The 22,621-nt window shown below is 37.4% G+C and overlaps 2 protein-coding genes across 2 annotated transcripts in view; both read left to right on the top strand.

Annotated features, from left to right (window-relative positions):
* Window positions 1–117: 117 nt before the first annotated feature.
* LOC114365837 (chitooligosaccharidolytic beta-N-acetylglucosaminidase-like) lies at window positions 118–21,043 on the top strand. Its single transcript, XM_028322521.1, has 8 exons — window positions 118–218; window positions 966–1,175; window positions 1,313–1,418; window positions 16,601–16,762; window positions 17,438–17,623; window positions 18,207–18,439; window positions 18,820–19,055; window positions 21,018–21,043. Exons 1-8 carry the CDS (start codon window positions 124–126, stop codon window positions 21,041–21,043), a joined length of 1,254 nt encoding a protein of 417 aa, XP_028178322.1. The 5' UTR covers window positions 118–123.
* The window catches only part of LOC114365836 (vacuolar protein sorting-associated protein 13D-like), a 16,594-nt gene continuing 14,789 nt past the window's right edge, over window positions 20,817–22,621 (top strand). Inside the window, exons 1-4 of the mRNA XM_028322520.1 lie at window positions 20,817–20,887; window positions 21,018–21,177; window positions 21,412–21,602; window positions 22,150–22,329. Coding sequence (XP_028178321.1) covers window positions 21,081–21,177; window positions 21,412–21,602; window positions 22,150–22,329 — 468 coding nt within the window. The 5' untranslated portion in view covers window positions 20,817–20,887; window positions 21,018–21,080. The remainder of the gene's footprint in view (window positions 20,888–21,017; window positions 21,178–21,411; window positions 21,603–22,149; window positions 22,330–22,621) is intronic.

Raw genomic sequence — 22,621 nt, 5'->3', positions numbered from 1 at the left:
ATATAAAAAATATAAATAAAACCAAATAAAATAATCTTTAAACCTAAATAAGTGTACAAGTAAACAAATACGTTAAGAAACAACAACATATTTTTAACACCGTTTTCCTCCTTCTAGGTAAATATGGGTAGCCGATGGATTCTGTTGCTCGTGGTTGCAGTGAACCTGGTGCACTGCAATGAGAACGAAATCAAAGATCCCACGCCAATTGTGTATGAGTAAGTGTAGAATAGTAATAAATCATTAAAGAATAAATTAATATGAATATGAATATGAATAAGTGAAAACACATTGTTACAAATTGATTCAACAGTTATAAATTGATTTATAAGTGCTGCGGTACGATTAGGTACCTAAAAAGCAAATCAAAATCAAAAATTTATAGACTGAACGAAGTCCTCTCGAAAGAGACCTTTTCTAGTAGATACCTATTGAGCACACAATATTTCTCAACGTCTGGTAGAGATTCAATAAATTAAATATTGAAGATGGGTTAGTATGTATGTTGTCATTGTATCCATTTTTAATAATGAATTTGAGGGATCCGCTCACATTAGCGGATAGTACATCTTAACAGACGATTAGATTGCATCGTCCATGAGTGTTTTCTCAGATGTCTTTGAATCGACTTTGAAGATACTTTTTGTACAGTCATTCATTATAATTATCAGTTAAAATAATTAGTATCGGACATCAGTACTTAGTTTTTTAAGTGTTTATGAAGTTTTGAATAGATATCGTACTTACCCGTAAAAATTCATAACAATGTTACCTTCCAAGGATTCAAATAATGTAAATAATTTCACTTAACCGTTATTGTTAAAATAAGTAAAGTTTGGATGTAAAATCTTGTAAAATGTGCGAATAAAGCCAATTAAGACAATTTGGTCAAATATTTAAATAAAAGCATTAACGCAGATTAAGTAATAGTACCAGCATTAATTTGTTTTGAATTTCTTTTGCAGACCATCATGGGTGTTCAAATGCATCCCGAACGTGGGTTGCCAACGAGCAGCGCACCCTCAGTCGATGATGACCACGAACTCTTCGCACGTCTTCTACGACAGCATAGATCTGTGCAGGACGGTCTGCGGAAGATTCGGGGGCATCTGGCCCAAGCCGCTGACGGCGGGACTTAGCATGCAGACGGTGCAGATGCATCCTACGCATCTTAGGTAAGTCTTCATCATCATCAAGATGATCATCATCATCATCAAGTCTTTTTCAGTATTTCAAAAATAGTAGGGAACTGTACCCTGGAGAATTTGTGATAGTCACCACTCTTGAACTACTGCAGCATTGACAATTTTAGATACTGGAAGCATTTGGCAGAAACTGAAGTTGACAGGACCGAGTCCTTACAACTTAGTGTCTGCATACACTTAAATCTAACGCATCTCAGGATCCTTTGCGATATTGTATAAGAATTCTCAGGATGCTAAGAGTAATCTGAAGAATTTGTGAGGAGTCACAAACTCATAACTAAGCTAGACACAACTGTTGAAATTGCTAGATACTGGAGTCGTCTCCCAAGTCAGTTACGGCAGGTCTCATCATCATATAGACAGTGCAGAACTGCAGATCCTTTGCATCTTAGGTGACTAAGACTCCTCTTAGTCATCATCATCAGCATTAAAAAATATTGCAGTCCAGTGCTGGGCGGAAGCTTTCTCCAAGCTGGACCTTGACTCTTGAAGTTGTCATCCATCCTACGCTACATTTTCACTTCACTTCAGTATTTTATAAGAAACTAGCTGACCCGGCGAACTTTGTTCCGCCTTAATGGCAATAAATAACGGGATAAAAAGTATCCTATGTCCTTCTCCTGGCTCTAAACTACCTCCCTGACAATTTTCAGTTAAATCAGTTCAGCCGTTCTTGAGTTATAAGTGGAGTAACTAACACGACTTTCTTTTATATAATAGATTACAAAGATTACCGCTGGATAATTTGTGAAAAAGATGTCACAAATCACCTATCGGAGACATCTGACCGAAGGCACGGGCGATCTGTAGGCCTAAGATGCGCGCCGTGATAACTTTTATCGACGTCAAAATGTATGGGCAAAATCGATAAAATGGCGTGATAACCGCTTATCGCGGCGCGCATCTTAGGCCTACTGGTTTAGCTTATGTCATTTCATAAAAGGAAGTTATTAATATTGTCATGGAACACAAAAACCTAATCTTTAAAGGTAGGTCCGTCCAACTTTGATACTGAGAATTGTAGATACTTTTAAACTTGGTTCTTATTAGTATAGGTGTTTGTGTCTTATCTCTACAGATAGCCTTTGACTTGCGCTTGGTTGAAAATGTTAGCGTATTTTAATTATACAATGCGTCATTGGACTTTTTTAATTTTAGGTACTGTTTTGAGTGTTAACTTATAGTTTTCCTGTATGAAGCTGATTAGTATTTATTTATAGAAAATTCTTCGCTTAAACGGAAATCTCAAAATTAATCTTAAATGTTATTTCGTGATAAACAAACCTGACCGCAGACCGCATCCAGTGTTGCAAATCCTTTAGTATCAATAAAAAATACATAAAGGAATATAAACAAAAAATAACTCACTTTGTTACATGAGACAATCCAATCTATCCAGTTTCAAAAACGAGCTCGTATGGATTTCAATATGCAAATATGAGGAGCTAATATTATTGGCTTTGTATAAGCCCGCAAAGTCCATTCACCGCTACATCGTCGGGTACAGGTGTCTCCCGCCCGTCTATCTATTCTAGGCCGGGTGACATCGCTTGCGTCACTTGCGCACGCGACGACCCTCGGTAGGGTGGCCAGGCTACTAACGGGACACCCCACCACTTTCCCACCACTACAACTCTTGTAAGGATCTAGAGCTTGGTCTCCAATGAAACCCAACCAGTAAAGGTTGACCATAGGGGGATAGGCTACTAGCCAAACTCGGACATAGTAGTGTTTGAATCAACTACAAACTACAAGTTTAACTAAAACTATCTGAATTTGATATTTCAGTCTGGTAATTGAGAGGTTTTTAACCTTTATATTAGTAAAAAATAGGTATCACTAATTCCTCGCTGTCGTCATTTGGTTTTATTACATTTTTATTCAGTCGTAAAGCTGGTCACCCCAACCGCAATGCGTATACGCAATCGAGTGACAGATTTAGTACAATAACAAGATCGGTAACGGTAACACACAATATTTATATTTTAGGAACACATACATTATGTTGGTAAATATAAAGTGACAATAGAAATACATTATTCCTCAAGTTCTTTCTAACANGATTAGTATTTATAGAAAATTCATCGCTTAAACGGAAATCTCAAAATTAATCTTAAATGTTATTTAGTGATAAACAAACCTGACCGCAGACCGCATCCAGTGTTGCAAATCCTTTAGTATCAATAAAAAATACATAAAGGAATATAAACAAAAAATTACTCACTATGTTACATGAGACAATCCTAACTATCCAGTTTCAAAAACGACCTCGTATGGATTTCAATATGCAAATATGAGGAGCTAATATTATTGGCTTTGTATTAAGCCCGCAAAGTCCATTCACCGCTACATCGTCGGGTACAGGTGTCTCCCGCCCGTCTATCTATTCTAGGCCGGGTGACATCGCTTGCGTCACTTGCGCACGCGACGACCCTCGGTACGGTGGCCAGGCTACTAACGGGACACCCCACCACACTTTCCCACCTCTGCAACTCTTGCAAGGATCTAGAGCTTGGTCTCCAATGAAATCCAACCAATGAAGGTTGAGTAGTCTCAGGGGATAGCTAACTATACCATAGGAGGGTAGGCTAGGCTACTAGCTAAATTCAGACATAGTAAAGTTTGAATCAACTACACTGGTCATCATAAAAATCGACCCACCCGCGACAAGCACTTTCAAACGTATGCATCCCCACTTCCCACCAATATTACTATACTATGTTACCATTTAAAAGCCTAGTTCTAAACTTCATTTCATTAAAAGAAAGGTTTTTACCCCAAAAATGTGTCTGTATAAGAATCCAGAGCACTTTTTCAAAAAATAGGTAGTTACGCTTGAGCCAACTTTTATGGCTATAAAACTGTTAAGTTTGGATTAATCGCTATCCATCTGTTAAAGAGGACACGTGAGATCATAATTTGGTTTTATAACCATAAAAATTGGTCTAATTGATCCCAGAGGTGAGCCCAAAGTGAGGTCTTTTTTCAAGTTTTTCAAGTCACATTTATTGTATATGTTAATCGTTTATTAGGAAATTAAATGATTTTTTCTTTAAGGATATTTATTGGGCTTTCAAATAACACCAATACTGTTGGGACACAATGATTGTGTCAGTAGAAACGACTTTTCCTGTAAAACGTAGGTGGGCCGATTTTTGTGATGACCAGTGTATATTAAATTTCAGAATTTGAAAGTCAAAATCGGTTATCGCTACAGGGCTTGAGCACATCTTTTCCTTGTACTCCATACTCCTTACCTGTGTTTCACAAATAAATTATTTTGCTAGTATATGTAGAGCAAAGTTAGTAACTATTCCTTGATAATAGTAAAAAGTGCCTATCACTAATTCCTCGCTTTTATTTGGTTTTGCTAGTTTTTTTTTTCTAAAGTAAAGCTGGTCACCCCAACCGCAATGCGTATACGCAATCGAGTGACAGATTTAGTACAATAACAAGATCGGTAACACACAATATTTATATTTTAGGAAAGCATAAATTATGTTGGTAATTATAGAGTGACAATAGAAATACGTTATTCCTCGAGTTCTTGCTAACACATTCACAGTCGTGAAATCGGAATACAAACTTGATTTCCGGAGCATTATATTGATTTTATTTATACTTTACTTCACTAATTACATGTCTATTATAAATCATTTAAATTTTTTACAAGTTTTCATAATGATCTATAACACCGTAATGATTTGATAATAATATGTTTAGAGTTGTCTTACAGTTACATTAAGTAGAAAAATAACCTTTTACTTTTATTTAACTCTATCACTATTATTTTGATATTTAATTTTCTATTTGGTACACAAATGTGACTGTCTGTCTAACCCACATCCAATTTATTTCGGGTTTCTTTCCAAGAAATCTAAGCTTTGATTGAGCGATTACAAAGAAACTATTGAATCGCGCATTAAGGAAGGGATAGCCGGTATCTTTTCATCTGCTGGGCGCCATCCAAATATTTGACACGGTCTATATTTAGAGAACAAACAACTCTGATAAATCTATGATGCTGATAGATTTATTATTATCTACGTCAACGTACACTTGCAAGCAAAAATATGAAATCACCCTATTTGTTTTGAGCGACCGGCCTTAAGAACTGTCAGACAGAAGATATATAAAAATGGTACCATTTTAAAGGTGATATTTTAAACCTACTTTAAATTGATACCATAGATAAGTAGGTACCTACATTACATAGTCATTCAGTTCTTAAGATGACTCGGAACAAAACACGTAAAGTACAAGTGTGACGATAACAACAACAGTATTGTGTTTACTTGAAATGTCATTGAAGAGACGACCAATTAATTTTTAATTGACTACATTTTGTATTTGTGTGCAGACGACGCCACATTCAACTAAACGTTTTTTGCAGTCACTCCTAATACAAAACAATATAAGATGCCATAGTTCTTAGCTTATTGTGCTGTCTCTACTAATCTTCAAGAGCTAATCAGGAGTTCTATAATCTGATGAAAACCACATAACTACTTAAAGCAGTTGTAAAGACTTCTTTCGTTAATGTTTTAGTAGCCATTTTAGATGCGATGTGGGCGCTTCATGTCTGTTTAATGATCATCGTATCTAATTTACGATAAGCTATTTAAAGGCAGAGCTTTTTACAGCTATTTTATGGCTTTAAAAACGCTGAAAATATGCAGGAAATTGGACTTAGTTTATATCGATTCAAAAGAAAACTTTCTTTCTGTAAACAAAACTTTGCCTACTACCGATAACACTATCTGAAAACTTTATTGTTTCCAATTTAAGATAATAGTTGATTGGAAACACTAACGAGGCTAGTATTTTCTAACGTTTTCTTACATAATTGGACTTTTTATCTCTATTATTTTAAAATTTAATATTGTAAAAGTAATAAAATGTTCTTTGGAAGTAATATCTTGCAATTACCTACAAATCCTGATTGTGAAGTAAAAGAAAAATTATGTTATACGTGCTGGGTTAGTTTTTCTAAAGCAAACGTGGGAAATATTTTAACAATTAAATAACCCACAGTGCGGAGGTAAAGTATAGCAATATTTAATACGTAATCAGCTCTATCTGTCCTCTGTTTTAATTAATGGGTAAACTGATTAACGTTGCCAAGCCATAACTTATTATAGAGATAGTTGAACTCTAGAAATGACATCATAGAACATAGCTAGGTTATTAAACTTTTCATCTCGAAAAACTACTACGTTATTGTTCTCTACGCAGGTAGAGTCGCTAGTAGTTAGAAGAAGTTTTATGTACCCTGCGGTCTTAAGGATACCATAAAATTATATCAGAAATCAGGCAGGGCTTAGTTTATTTTATAACACCGGCTAGGGTCTGAGGAACGTGTTTAATCTTTTTCTTTTTTCTCAATTAATTATATTATAAATGAGTCTTTACATGTATGTTTTGGTAAATCATGAAATCGGAATCTTAGAGATGCGTCCTACATTTAGACCTACTTGCAGTTATAGCTGAATAGTCGTAAACTGGTATAAATAGTTATAACAACAATGTGAAGCGTTTGTGGTTACATAATTATATGCCAACTAAAGTTCGTCGACCATCAGAGGCCGTCCACCTTTGCTTGTGTCATCTTCTTGTCATAAATAAGTTGGTTTAGTCGATATTTGTATAATAAGGAATATTCATGAGGTAAACGACCAGTAAAATACCTTTTACAATGTGCTACCTACTANGTAATTTATGGACGGCCCCATTCACAGTCGTGAAATCGGAATACAAACTTGATTTCCGGAGCATTATATTGATTTTATTTATACTTTACTTCACTAATTACATGTCTATTAAAATCATTTCAATTTTTTTAAAGTTTTCATAACGATCTATCGTAATTATTTGATAATTGTTTGTTGTATGTATATGTTTAGAGTTGTCTTACATTAAGTAGAAAAATAAGCTTTTACTTTTATTTAACTCTATCACTATTTTTCTGCTATTTAATTTTCTATTTACAAATGTGATGTGACTGTAGTCTGTCTAACCCACATCCAATTTATTTCGGGTTTCTTTCCAAGAAATCTAAGCTTTGATTGAGGTATTACAAAGAAACTATTGAGTCGCACATTAAGGAAGGGATAGCCGGTATCTTTTCATCTGCTGGGCGCCATCCAAATATTTGACACGGTCTATATTTAGAGAACAAACAACTCTGATAAATCTATGATGCTGATAGATTTATTATTATCTACGTCGACGTACACTTGCGAGCAAAAATATGGAATCACCCTATTTGTTTTGAGTGACCGACCTTAAAAACTGTCAGACAGAAGATATATAAAAATGGTACCATTTTAAAGGTGATATTTTAAACCTACTTTAAATTGATACCATAGATAAATAGGTACCTACATTACATAGTCATTCAGTTCTTAAGATGACTCGGAACAAAACACGTAAAGTACAAGTGTGACGATAACAACAACAGTATTGTGTTTACTTGAAATGTCATTGAAGAGACGACCAATTAATTTTTAATTGACTACATTTTGTATTTGTGTGCAGACGACGCCACATTCAACTAAACGTTTTTTGCAGTCACTCCTAATACAAAACAATATAAGATGCCATAGTTCTTAGCTTATTGTGCTGTCTCTACAAATCTTCAAGAGCTAATCAGGAGTTCTATAATCTGATGAAAACCACATAACTACTTAAAGCAGTTGTAAAGACTTCTTTCGTTAATGTTTTAGTAGCCATTTTAGATGCGATGTGGACGCTTTATGTCTGTTTAATGATCATCGTATCTAAATTACGATGAGCTATTTAAAGGCAGAGCTTTTTACAGCTATTTTATGGCTTTAGAAACGCTGAAACTTTTGCAGGAAATTGGACTTAGATTTTAGGTAAAATTGTTGATTGTTGTAGTTATTTATTTATGACATGATTATCTCCATTAGCTCGATTGTCTGTCCCGAAAGATGATGAAAACACAGATCACAATATACATTTTATCGATTCATCTAAAAGTAGCACAAAAGAAAACTTTCTTTCTGTAAACAAAACTTTGCCTACTACCGATAACACTATCTGAAAACTTTATTGTTTCTAATTTAAGATAGAGTTGATTGAAAACACTAACGAGGCTAGTATTTTCTTACTTAATTGGACTTTTTATCTCTATTATTTTAAAACTTAATATTGTAAACGTTAATATTAAAATGTTCTCTGGAAGAAAAATTTTCCCACCTCTCTTTCCCACCACTGCAACTCCTGTGTAGCCAGGATCTAGTGCTTGACCGCCAATAAAAACCCAACCAATGAAGGTCAAGTTTGTCCCGGGAGAAAATTAAACTGTCATTGGACGTGTTCTTTGGAAGTAGGTAATATCTTGCAATTACCTACTGATCTGATTGTGAAGTAAAAAAGAAATGTTATACGTGCTAGGTTAGTTTTTCTAAAGCAAACGTGGGAAATACAGGGTGGCCCAGAAGAAAGTTCACTTTTGAAAATGTAAGGAAACGAAAACTGTAATTTTTTGTAGAACTTTAACCATTGTAATTTAAAGGAAATTTCATGTAATTTATTTTTAAATTTCCCTTATTTTTTCAATTTCATCGTACATGTGATTCCCTTGACGTTTACAACATTCAGTCAACACACATAAAATTTTTGGAAAACTTTCGTAAGAGTTACCTTGAAATGGATTCAGGATGGAGAATGCTGCAGTTTTTGGATTTTTAGAGTATACTCTGCTCATAATGTAACCCCACAAAAAGAAGTCTGCTGGAATGAGATTAGGGCTTCTTAGTGGCAACGAGATTTCACCCCTGCTTAATTGGTTTGTTGCATCGAAAGGATGATTAATTTTTGAGAGCGCTATACTGGCATGCTGAAAAACTTTTTGATTTCAAAGTCGCAAGATTCGCAAGGCTATGACAGGAGCACTTAGTTTCATCAAGATTGGGCTACGTGTCACACTTCAAACGAGAGCTAATTTTAGGCAGGGGTGACATCTCCTGGCCACCAGGAAGTCCTGATCTCACTCCAGAAAACTTCTTTTTGTGGTGTTATCTTAAGAATAGAGTATACTTTTATAATCCAACAACCATGCAGCAACTGAAGCTGAACATTCGGCAAAAAATGGAAAATAGGTTTCGAGGTAATTCTAACGAACGCATTTCAAGATTTTGATGTATGTTGATCGAATGTTGTAAGCGTCAAGGAAATCTCCTGGACGATGTAATTTAATAAAGATAAATTTAAAAATAAATTTCATTTAATTTTCTTTGAATTGTAATGAATAAAGTTCTACAAAATTACACAGAATTTTTTTCCTTGAATTTTTAAAAGTGAATTTCTTTCTGGGCCACCCTGTATTTTAACAATAATTAAATAACCCACAGTGCGGAGGTATAAATATAGCAATATTTAATACGTAATCAGCTCTATCTGTCCTCTGTTTTAATTAATGGGTTTACTGATTAACTTTGTCAAGCCATAACTTATTATAGAGATAGTTGAACTCTAGAAATGACATCATAGAACATAGCTAGGTTATTAAACTTTTCATCTCGAAAAACTACTAGATTCTTGTTCTCTACGCAGGTAGAGTCGCTAGTAGTTAGAAGAAGTTTTATGTACCCTGCGGTCTTAAGGATACCATAAAATTATATCAGGAATCAGGCAGGGCTTAGTTTATAAAGTTTATAACACCGGCTAGGGTCTGAGGAACGTGTTTAATCTTTTTCTTTTTTCTCAATAAATTATATTATAAATGAGTCTTTACACGTATGTTTTGGTATATCATGAAATTGGAATCTTAGAGATGCGTCCTACATTTAGACCTACTTGCAGTTATAGCTGAATAGTCGTAAACTGGTATAAATAGTTATAACAACAATGTGAAGCGTTTGCGGTTACATAATTATATGCTAACTAAAGTTCGTCGACCATCAGAGGCCGTCCACCTTTGCTTGTGTCATCTTCTTGTCATAAATAAGTTGGTTTAGTCGATATTTGTATAATAAGGAATATTCATGAGGTAAACGACCAGTAAAGGACCATTTACAATGTGCTACCAGTGGGACGTGTCTAATTTTTTTGTGTGAAGATTACGGTTACTTCTATTGTTCCTACTTTGTCAACATGTTGCATACTTAAAAAATAATTAAAGACAGTTGAGTATTTAACTTGTCACGTTTAATGTTTTGGCTGTAATGTATTGTGCCTTGTTCTTTTATTCAAAGAATTGCAGTGTCATTTACTCAGATGACGAAGATTTAGAAGTACGGTGACATGCGAAATAATAGCACTATGCCTTCGGTAAAGTGAATTTGGTCTTAGGTATTCATCCAGATTCTTGTCATAGATCATAGAAATAAGTTAAATGACTGGTATTATCACAGCTGTTAAAAAAATTAAGATACCGCTAAGTATCATGAACCCCGAAATACGTCTGCATATTTTATGTTTGAATTCATGACACCAAAAGTTAACGGAACTCTAAGGATTAACGGACCATTGTTAACCTTCGACCCCTTCGAAGATAAATAATCCTTATTTTACGCGTGCAAAAAACGGCAAAATCGTATCTGACAGTGTGAAAGCCAAGCTAGCGGCACTCCGACCTACGATCCTGACCGTTTGTTTGACAACGGATCGTGATCCCGTCGATCACGTCTCGCGCGGCGCCGGCGCAGCGGGACGCGCACGTCCACTCGCTGCGATTTTATTTGTCGCATTTACAAATCACGATGCCCGATTGCTGTTTCGTGGTCTAGTATAGATCGTGTCATCCACGAAGACGCGCCCCACCAATTTTTGGTCGAGGGAAGCGCGGGGTGCGGGAAGTTTGATCCGAGCAATCCGAACGTCATTGTTGCAGTGTACGTGTGCACTCATGGATAATAATTCTTAGCGTGTACCGATAACCATNTTTTAAAGAATAGTAGGGAACTGTACCCTGGAGAATTTGTGATAGTCACCACTCTTGAACTACTGCAGCATTGACAATGTTAGATACTGGAAGCATTTGGCACAGAAGAATCCAACGCATCTCAGGATCTTTTGAAATATTGTATAAGAATTTTCAGGATGCCAACTTACAGTAATCTGGAGAATTTGTGAGGAGTCACAAACTCATACCTAACTAAACCAGACACAACTGTTGAAATTGCTAGATACTGGAGTCGTCTCCCAAGTCAGTTACGGCAGGTCTCAGCATATAGACAGTCCAGTCCAGTAGGAGTCTTAATCATCATCATAATCATTCAAAAATATGACAGTTCAGTGCTGGGCGGAAGCTTTCTCCAAGCTGGACCTTGACTCTTGAAGTTGTCATCCGTCCTACGCTACATTTTCACTTCACTTCAGTATTTTATAAGAAACTAGCTGACCCGGCGAACTTCGTACCGCCTTAGCGTAGAGATTTTCTTAATATTTTTTTCCGTAAGAACCATCCTTGGACTTCCACAAACATTTAAAAAAAAGAATTATCGAAATCGGTTCAGCCGTTCACACGTGATGCCGTGACAACGCGAAACGGGTTTCATTTTTATATATATAGATTACAAAGATTTNAAAGATTACCGCTGGATAATTTGTGAAAAAGATGTCACAAATCACCTATCGGAGACATCTGACCGAAGGCACGGGCGATCTGTAGGCCTAAGATGCGCGCCGTGATAACTTTTATCGACGTCAAAATGTATGGGCAAAATCGATAAAATGGCGTGATAACCGCTTATCGCGGCGCGCATCTTAGGCCTACTGGTTTAGCTTATGTCATTTCATAAGAGGAAGTTATTAATATTGTCATGGAACACAAAAACCTAAACTTTAAAGGTAGGTCCGTCCAACGTTGATACTGAGAACTATAGATACTTTTAAACTTGGTTCTTATTAGTATAGGTGTTTGTGTCTTATTTCTACAGATAGCCTTTGACTTGCGCTTGGTTGAAAATGTTAGCGTATTTTAATTATACAATGCGTCATTGGACTTTTTAATTTTAGGTACTGTTTTGAGTGTTAACTTATAGTTTTCCTGTATGAAGCTGATTAGTATTTATAGAAAATTCATCGCTTAAACGGAAATCTCAAAATTAATCTTAAATGTTATTTAGTGATAAACAAACCTGACCGCAGACCGCATCCAGTGTTGCAAATCCTTTAGTATCAATAAAAAATACATAAAGGAATATAAACAAAAAATTACTCACTATGTTACATGAGACAATCCTAACTATCCAGTTTCAAAAACGACCTCGTATGGATTTCAATATGCAAATATGAGGAGCTAATATTATTGGCTTTGTATTAAGCCCGCAAAGTCCATTCACCGCTACATCGTCGGGTACAGGTGTCTCCCGCCCGTCTATCTATTCTAGGCCGGGTGACATCGCTTGCGTCACTTGCGCACGCGACGACCCTCGGTACGGTGGCCAGGCTACTAACGGGACACCCCACCACACTTTCCCACCTCTGCAACTCTTGCAAGGATCTAGAGCTTGGTCTCCAATGAAATCCAACCAATGAAGGTTGAGTAGTCTCAGGGGATAGCTAACTATACCATAGGAGGGTAGGCTAGGCTACTAGCTAAATTCAGACATAGTAAAGTTTGAATCAACTACACTGGTCATCATAAAAATCGACCCACCCGCGACAAGCACTTTCAAACGTATGCATCCCCACTTCCCACCAATATTACTATACTATGTTACCATTTAAAAGCCTAGTTCTAAACTTCATTTCATTAAAAGAAAGGTTTTTACCCCAAAAATGTGTCTGTACCCCCCGTCACATGTTCGGCTTTAGGGTAAAATGTCCGGCCAAATGAATCACAAAGTCCGGCTTTTGTGATTTTGGACCTGGCAACCCTAGTCTCGTGTTCCTGTGCAGAATGAATACACTACAGCTTTGTTGTGTGAGAAAAAATACAACATGTTCTATTATGAATGAATGAATGAATTTTTATTTATGCCAGAAAATGTTACTTTGTAAAATCATTATAAAACACATACCTACTGAAATGTTGGTGAACTTGTTCAGTGTACCGTATATATGCCCCCATTAAACAGAATGTAGCTAGTTTAGAAGGATCCTGTATAGCCTACATTCAGGCACCATCAGTTACATATTCATACAAATGAAAGGCAAATCTAATAAGATAGTAAATTAGTTTCATAAGTAGCCATTTTAATTAATAATATTTAAATCTAGCTAAGTTGTACCTACTCTAGGTGGCCATCGTCAACAATAACATTGCATTGTCATCGTACTTACATAAGTATACCATACAGCTTAATCGGNGAATAGATTTAGAAAAACTTGTTTTTAACTTTTAACTCAATCTACTGCATTTATCTTCCTTAGTTGTGTAAAAAGGTCGTAATGATATAATATTCATTGGCATGTTTGCTTGCGAAAGTACACAAAAATAGGTCGAACAAAAAAAAAGCAAACCACAGAAGAAAATTTAGAGAAAAAAATATTTATAATAATTTCCTTGGCTACTAAAAATTTATGACCTCATAACTTTGTTTCTAAAACGAATTATGACACCCCTTCTAGATATATTAGCTTAGTTTTTACTACTTAATGCAATGGGAAACTAAAAATAGTTAAAAACAAAAATGAAATTCGTGCCAAGGAAATTAGGCAAAATTGACTATTTTTGGCGAAATACCCAGCAACGAAACGAAGCAAAAAAGTTGACCGCGCTAGTGTTGTAAGAACCTCGAGTCTTAAAAGTCTTTGTTTCGAGACTTGGGTTTATTTTTAAGACTTCACATGAATCATTGAGCCTTCCGAGTCCTTTCGAGTATTTTAAGTTCTTTGAGCTAGACTGAATCATGACATGAACTTGAGTTGGTGTATACTAATAGGCAATAATGAGTGAATGTAATAAATTTCATATCATCATCCGTATGTTATATCCTGATTGAAAATAAAATAAATCGCACAATACAAATGTAATATCAATCAAATTGCATTAAACGCAAATAATCGAATCAGAAGTATCCATCTAAAGACTGACGATTTTCTTAATCAAAAAGTTAAAACGGTCCAATAAAATAATAAACACACAGTCCTTATTCATTGCTATTTTATTTTCTTCAAACTTTTAATAAGTAAGATTCCAAGACTCGAGTGTCGTATCGTACAACACTAGCCGGCGCAGCAAACGAACTTGTCGCCGCCATTAGACACGTGCCGCCGGCCGCCGGCTAGCGCAATGTACAGTCACCAAAATAAAATTAAGAAATGCAACAAACTTTTTTTTAAAAAAAATTAACACTAGCGTAACTTATCTAAGGAGTCCAGGTTGTGGATAAGAATAGCACCTGCTGAGTCGTCCTTGCGCACATATATCTGTCCATATTTTACCCACACATATTTGTAGTTACGTTCCTTTGCAGTCTTTCTAGTTGCCGCGTGCAATGTCTTTTGCTCTGGGGACAAGTGCTCGGTGACGTAGATTCTACACGGTTCACCAGGAATATCTAGGTCGGAAGTTCTTAAACCATTACCAGTGTGGGTTTTGTGGTATCTATGGGTTGCAGACAACACCAGGTCTCTTATTCGTGGGGTGGAAAAGGTTACTACTATATTACGTGGCCTGGAAGAGGCATTATTCAATTTAGCCACCCTGCGGCAAGCGCTAATTTGGCCATCCTCCACCGGCGCCTTCACAACTTCAATCAGTTTCTTGAGCACAGCCAAAATATTTTCGTTTTTACGCTCCGGCACTGCTTGTATTTCGATGTTGCAGTTGCGTGAGATCTTGTCGATGCCAACCAAGCGGATATTGAGTCTGTTTATTTCGGATTGTAAATTCATATTTTCCTTCTCGAGATGCTTTATTATGTTTGCGCTTTTTTCAATATCCGATCGTAAAGCCGTCTGTTCAGCGGAGATAAAATCATTGGAAGCGCTGAAGTCATCCTTAATTTCCCTCAATGCTGACCCTACTTCGCTCTTAACCATTTCCTTAATGTCATCCCTGATTGCTTTACGAAAACTATCCATAAAAAGCGAAAGCGAAACATTTAGCTTTTCATCAAGAAGAGCACTGATTCTTTCCATTGTGACTTCATCTTTTGATTCGGTGTTACTCACAGTAGAACTCATCGCTTTAGTTGAGGGAGGGGACGACTGAGAGTTGCCTATGCTCGGGTCAGGCACGTCCAGAGACATATTCAGGCTGTCTGTAGGATGCGGTAATAAATGACCCTGGCGAACGGGTGTGTTTTCATTAGATCGTGTGCGTCGAGTTACATTGCTGCAAGACGGACATATCCGTCAATGAAGGAACAAGGAAGATGATTACATCTGACATGACATGACAAAAATCTGTCAATGAAGGAACAAGGAAGATGATTTTGTGAATAAATGAATTCAACAGGAACGCAAAATTACATAAATAATTAGATGAACATTTAAAAAACATGATTTGAAAAGGGCACATTTGTAAATCAGCGCCCTTTTAATACATAGTAAAGTTGGATTTTTGTACATAAAATTCGTTAAATGAAACGTTTTTTCAAGGAATCGTCAAATAGTGATGTAACCACTAAGCAAGTAACCACTTCGTTTGATGTAGGATCCGATTACTTTACTCTTGATCACTAGCTACTCGTAGTTGTATCCAAGATCATCATTGTGATATTAAAATAAAACAAAATCGATTTCCTGTCTGTCGTTAAATGTAAAAATATTGAGGACTTTTGAAATAAAGCATGTCTGTCTACATTTATCCCACCAAAAACATTCTGTAAAAAACTAGCCAAGTCTCGATGGAGCTGCTTGTTTATCTCTAAAAAGTAATGAAATCTAGACAAAGTCGTGCCAAGTCTATGGTTCCTTACTGCGATTTCTTTATTATTATAGTTAATGTTGTGTGACTTGGCCGTTGAAGGGTGACAAAACCAGGTGCTCCATGACACCATTGCACCAATCAGTCGCCTGAACCGCTACCCACTGACGATGGAAAATTGCCACTTGGAAAACGTTGATTCAACAATAACCAGTCAATTGTAGGTTCAGTAAAGCTGCGTATTTATAATGTATGATTATCTTAATACTTTTCTCCCTTTCAGCCTGTCCTGAAAAAGACATGTTTCATCTACTCTTTTCAGCATTGTGTACCTACATTCTAACTAGACTAGACTTTAGAAATCCTGGGTTCGATTCCCAGTGGGTGCAGAATTTTCTGTTCGGTTTGGTTTGTGCCAAAGCTTGTTCTAATTCCGCCTGGCTTCGATCTTATCTAAGTATGTCGCCATAACAACAATGTTAGCAGCATTGCGTATATTGCGGCAGTTGGAATAAAGATAGCCAGTTTCACTGTGCTTGAGGATTCCGGGTAAAATTCGCTTCTTCTTCAGCCAGACCATAATTTTCCTCCAGATGAAAAAAAATAGCATCACTATTTCTTTCCCAGATACGGCGCATACTCATCATCCGAAATCTACTCTGCAGAAGAAGTGCGTCAGTTGATCAAGTACGCCCAGATTCGTGGTGTGCGAGTCGTCATTGAAATCGACTCTCCTGCGCATGCAGGAAATGGCTGGCAGTGGGGACAGGTAATTTGGGAAATAATGTGTATGCTACACATTAATTAAAGGAAAATGATCGCTAACATAAATAAATAAATAAATAAATATCCTTGGACATTTTACACTGCGCCGCTAGCCCCAAACTAAGCAAAGCTTGTACTATGGGTACTAGACAACGGATATAAACATACTTAAATACTTTTTTTTTGTAAATACATACATATTATACATAGAAAACACCCAGTCCAATACAAACAAATATGTTCATGCACACAAATGTTTGTACTGTGCGGGAATCGAACCCGCAACCTCCGGAATAGTAGTCCGATTCGAACCACTACACCAAACGGCCGACCAAACCATACTCGTACAAGTATTTTTAATATCGTGGCCTTATCAAAGGATTATATCCTTCAATTGCTAAATTTAATTTTCGGACAGATCCAGTTTATTCTGTAGCTTATTATTGATACCGTTTGATAGAGCTTGCAAAGCACTCTCAGGATCAGTGACCAGTATTTCGATATCTTGTGTAAGTAGTTTAAAATGTTTTTAGCAAATATAATTATTTCATTTGATTTAAAATAATAAAAATGAAATGTTTTATTCAGCGACACAAAACAACATCAAGAAAATAATCGAATCAAATCACTCATATCGTTTCCACCATGTATGTTACTCCGAACTTTTTCATCTTTTCAGGACTACGGCTTTGGTGACCTAGCAGTCTGTGTGAATACTGAGCCCTGGCGAGGACTGTGTATCCAGCCTCCGTGTGGCCAACTGAACCCTGCTAACCCTACTATGTACAGGGTCTTGAGAAACCTGTACAAGGATCTAGCAGAAGCTCTGCCCAAACCTGCCCTTTTCCATATGGGTGGTGATGAGGTCAGTTAAGTATATCAAAACGCAACATCATCCTAATATTCACTTTACTCATATTAGGAGTCATCAAACGAAGCACTGGGTAATAAGGTACTCCAGAAGGCTGAGCTTCATCATCATTTTAACCACAGGATGTCAAATGCTGAACATAAGCCTCCCTTAATGATTTCCACATCGCCCGGTTGGTAGCGGCCTGCATCTAGAGCCTTCCTGTCTGGCTGAGCTTAGACTTTTTAAAACATGGAATAGTCGAATGACATTCATAGTATCTTATCGTAGTGGGCGGGGCACATAGCTCGTAGAGACGGCCGTTGGGGCAGAAAAGTTCTCGAGTGGCGACCACGGGCTGGAAGACGTAGCGTGGGCAGGCCTCCTACTAGGTGGACTGACGATCTGGTAAAGGTCGCGGGAAAAGCCTGGATGCGGGCAGCGCAGGACCCGTGCATTGTGGAAAACCTTGGAGGAGGCCTTTGTCCAGCAGTGGACGTCATTGGCTGAAACGAACGATTCATAGTATTCCTTACATGCTGCCTTTACAAAAATAATTTGAACTAACCCTACTCAACTGATTAACAAAATCTTTAAGGTATTCTTCCCATGCTGGAACTCAAGCGAGCAAATCCGAGCATACATGCAAGAGAAGGGTCTCAATACAACAACGGAAGGGTTCCTTCGGCTTTGGTCGGAGTTCCACGAGACCATACTTTCCATTTGGGACGAGGAGCTGAAGGCAATAGGGACCGACGCCCAGCCAGTGATACTCTGGTCTTCGGCGCTGACCAAGGCAAACTACATACAGAGGTTCCTCAATAAGGACAGGTAATGCTACTAGTTTAAATGAGTCAGACAGACATGACGATCGTGATTTATATCCTTCGTTATTTTATGAATTTTACAAGAATAAATTCGATTATGAATCTCTTTCAGGAATAAGATAGGTTTAACCCTGCAATTAGTCGGGTCAACTGGTCCAATGTAATATGCTTGAGTCTGAATTTAGTTTTGTGCTATGAATTTGGATTTAAGTTTTGTTTTAAAATATGGACATAGAACTATCTATTTTCTTAACGTTTGCCCATATTCAGTTTTACGACATAATGATTGTTCCCATTTCGAGTAAAAAAGTTGTGATCATCTTATAAGATACTTTCTTGTGTCGCGTAAAATTTTCAGCTTACCTGGTAAATTTCTTTTTTTAGATACGTCATCGAAGTCTGGGAACCCTTAGACAGTCCTCTCCTAATGGAACTGCTTCGTCTCGGCTACAGAACTATCAGCGTCCCCAAAGATGTTTGGTACTTGGACCACGGTTTCTGGGGTTCCACCAAGTTTTCCAACTGGAGGAGAATGTACGCGTATATCCTGCCAAAGAGCCAGCACATGTTGGGAGGAGAAGTTGCTATGTGGAGCGAATATGTGGATATGGATGTTTTAGGTAAGTGACAATTTAACTTTAAATAGACAGTTTTTTTGTTAGTTAACTAGCTTTCCGCCCGCGGCTTCGCCCGCGTGAAATAAGGGCTGTTTTTAGGGTTTTTTCACATAAATTGTTCGAATTTTTCTCGCGGTAAAAACCATCCTTGGACTTCAATTGGTAAAATTCTTCCAGGCGTTGTTGAGTTATGCTTATGCGCTTACCAACACATTTTGCGATTCATTTTTAAATTATAGATAAAATTGATAGTAAATTCTGTTTCTACCTTTCTTCAGCAAAAAGGCACTTTATCATTATTATTTTTGTTTCAAAATATGGTTGATGGGAAAAATCATTAAGCACTTTATTACATGGGAACACACTACAGTTCTCAACGATAACCGGGTATCTTTTTCGTGATAAGTATGATAAAATAATAATATGATACTCCCACTGAAACAAGATATCACGATTTTTATCAGATACTCGTATTTAAAGAGCAATTTCGCCGTTCGCCAATTTTCCACAAAAAGTTTTTTTGTAGCAATTTATTAAGCTATTTTTTATAACTGGACCTATAGGTATTTAAGATCTTTGTAACCTACAAAATCTTAGAAGATTTTTTTAAAATCTCAATCCTAGGATTCAGGACTATTCCCATCTTTTGTTCCCACTTCTGTGTAGCTAGGATCTACAGCTTGACCGCCATAAAAAAAAAACCCAACCAATGAAGGTCAAGTTTGTCCCGGGGGAAAGTTAAACTGTCATTGGACCCGCAACGAAATTAATCACAAGAACATGGGAGGAGTTGGAAGTTAAGGATTTAAATCCAAGGATTCGTCGAACCAATGTATTATTTATACAGATGCGTAGACTATATCACATCAGTCTGTAATTTTTAGTTGCAAAATCATCACTACCACAACCATCTACATAAGATGCCACAGTGTTTAGCTTAACGTGCCATCGTCTACTTAGATAATTAACTTTAAAAAAAAACCGACTTCAAATGCGTGAACACAAAAAAAAACTAAAAATTAAAAATATTGCGTACAAAAAAGTTCATCCCCAATTTTCCACCCTTGGGGGTGAAATATTTTCTTCAAATTCGCATGAAACCACCCTTTTGATAATACCTATTCAACAAAAAAATAATCGTTCAAATTGATTTATAATCGGCNTGTGATTATAGCTTACTAGATGACGAAAATTTCTGCGTTCTGGTCTTATCCAGAGGTTCTCAAATAGGGGCCTGAAAATGCGGCGAAATGGTTCCAGTAAAGGATGGTACGGCAGTGTTTGCTTCGCGCTCGACTTGGCGGGGGCACTGCCGTGCCCCCAGATTTGTAAGAATGACAATTTAACTGTAAAAGCCATAGATCGAGGTCGCGTAGCGAGAGGCTATCAACTCCAGCGTCTCCAGCAAAGATCCGTCCGTCCGTACGTACATGCTCGCCACTCTGATGCCTTGCGATTGAAAACTGTCTTTATTGGCATTTTTTCTAGAGGGGTATTCAAATATTACATCAGTAGAAGTACTGTGTTCACCTCCTCATTTTTTACTGCGCGACCTATACCAAGTAGCCGCGCGCAGACAGTTGTCCGATGAAATCGAATCTTGCGCTCGCCAAGTTCATAGATGCAACGATCGACAACATAGATCAATCGTTTCAACCAAATGACGTCCATTGCTGGACATCACTTCAAATGTCTGTAATGTCAATTGTCATTTTGTCATGTCACTGTCATTCAATGACTTGTCAAATGTTCGATTGTGTTCGATTCGATACGGTGCCAATTTTCCTCCGTTTTTCATAAAATCAAAACAGAAATAAATATTACCGACTTGTTAAGTAAGTGAATTGCGCAATTAATTACCGTAACGACATAATACCCTACTATTTTGATTGTAATAAATATGTTTCAAGATGTTGTATTTTGTGTACATGGGGTTATTTACCTTTACTTTGTGATGATTTTCAGGTGTTTTGGATGCGTTTATGAACTAAAAGCAACGATTGCAAGTAGTGTAAAGCATCATGCACGATGTTGGAGGGCTTGGTGGCTTGGGTTTTGAACAACTACCTCGGGAAGTATGTAGAGAACTTGAACACAGATCAGCTGAGTGTCGCTCTGCTGTCTGGTGAGTATCCAATTAAGACATGTACGACTTCTTAAGCATACATTCTAAAATAGTCCTAGCTGCAACTGTTTATGGTTTAATTTATCTTGCGACATGTTTTCCGATATTTGTTTATAGATGTTAAAATCAAATTAAAATGATATCTTGGTTTTAGTCAAAATTAGACTGGTTTACTGGTTGTAGTTATCAATAAATTACCTAAATAACTTAAAGTTACGTTTCGATTTCTTTTAGGCAAGGTAGAGTTAGAGAATTTACCTCTAAAGAAAGATGCGCTGCGCCACCTGGGCCTGCCGGTGGAGGTGCGCTCGGGCTTCATCGGCAAGGTGCAGCTGCAGGTGCCGGTGCGCCAGATCCGCTCCGCACCCTGGATCATAGTCATTGAGAGGCTGTATGTGGTGGCAGCACCAGTTAATTTAGATGAGGCAAGACATAGATATAATATTCTTCATTGAATGCTCCATTTCACAATCAGAAACATACAAAATGTTGACAGGAAACATTTATTTTTATAGTTTTTTCCATAAGCAGTTTATTTATGGCTGCAAACATATTGAGAGGAAGAATTACCTCAATATGAATGAAATTTGGATCTAGAGCTAATAAAATATAGGTATTATATTTTGAAACATTACTGTTTGATCCAGTAAAAAATAGAACAAAAGTGCTTTTGTATTTTTTTTGTTTGGTTTGCATTATGGTAGCGTCACTAGTGTCTTTCGAGTGTCGTCGTCTCGCCAGCGTCACCGTGATGCGAATGCTGAGTGGCTGCCGAATAAGTAATGCAACAGTGAGGTGTGGGGATTGCTTTACTTGTTCGAAAAAATGTTAGTGTCGCGGTGACGCTGAGTCAACGCCGCGTCGACGCTTCGCGGGCACTGGCAAGACGACGACAATCGAAAGACGCTAGTGGTATAGATCTGTGACTGTACTTTAACGATGACGCTCATTCCGAGCACGTGTTGCGCGCAGTGGGACAGCGAGGCGGAGGCGCAGACGGCGCACGAGCGCAAGCTGGCGCTGCTGGACGCGCTGGAGGCGCAGTGGCGCGCCGAGCACGAGGCGCGCGACGCCGGCTACTACGCCGCCTCCTACTCCTCCTGGCTCTCCTACGGCACCGGCCTGCTGCACAACATCGTCGAGAACCTGCAGGTGCGTCGGTGAACAGAACTCATCGCCCTCTGGCGAAGTCAGAAACACGTTCTAGACAGGTTTAGGGGTCATCGTGCAGTTAATTCCCTGTTGGGGATGTCACACACACAAGTTGGCGATGGTCGATGTCATCGGCTTGTATAGTCTACAAAATGTCTCGAGAGAGAAATTGGATAGTTTTAAATGAAAAAAAGAAAACATTTTCGTTCGTATACCGTTTATTCGTTCATTATTTATTCAGTATCACATCATTTACAAAATAGAAAAATACTTATGCACATACACAAGTGTG

Source organism: Ostrinia furnacalis, unplaced genomic scaffold (genome assembly GCF_004193835.3).
Source record: "Ostrinia furnacalis isolate ACB-3 unplaced genomic scaffold, ASM419383v2 OfSCF7664, whole genome shotgun sequence".
In the NCBI taxonomy this organism is placed as follows: domain Eukaryota; kingdom Metazoa; phylum Arthropoda; class Insecta; order Lepidoptera; family Crambidae; genus Ostrinia; species Ostrinia furnacalis.
Note: the sequence above shows the minus strand (reverse complement) of the source record. Positions and strands in the feature narration are given on the sequence as shown.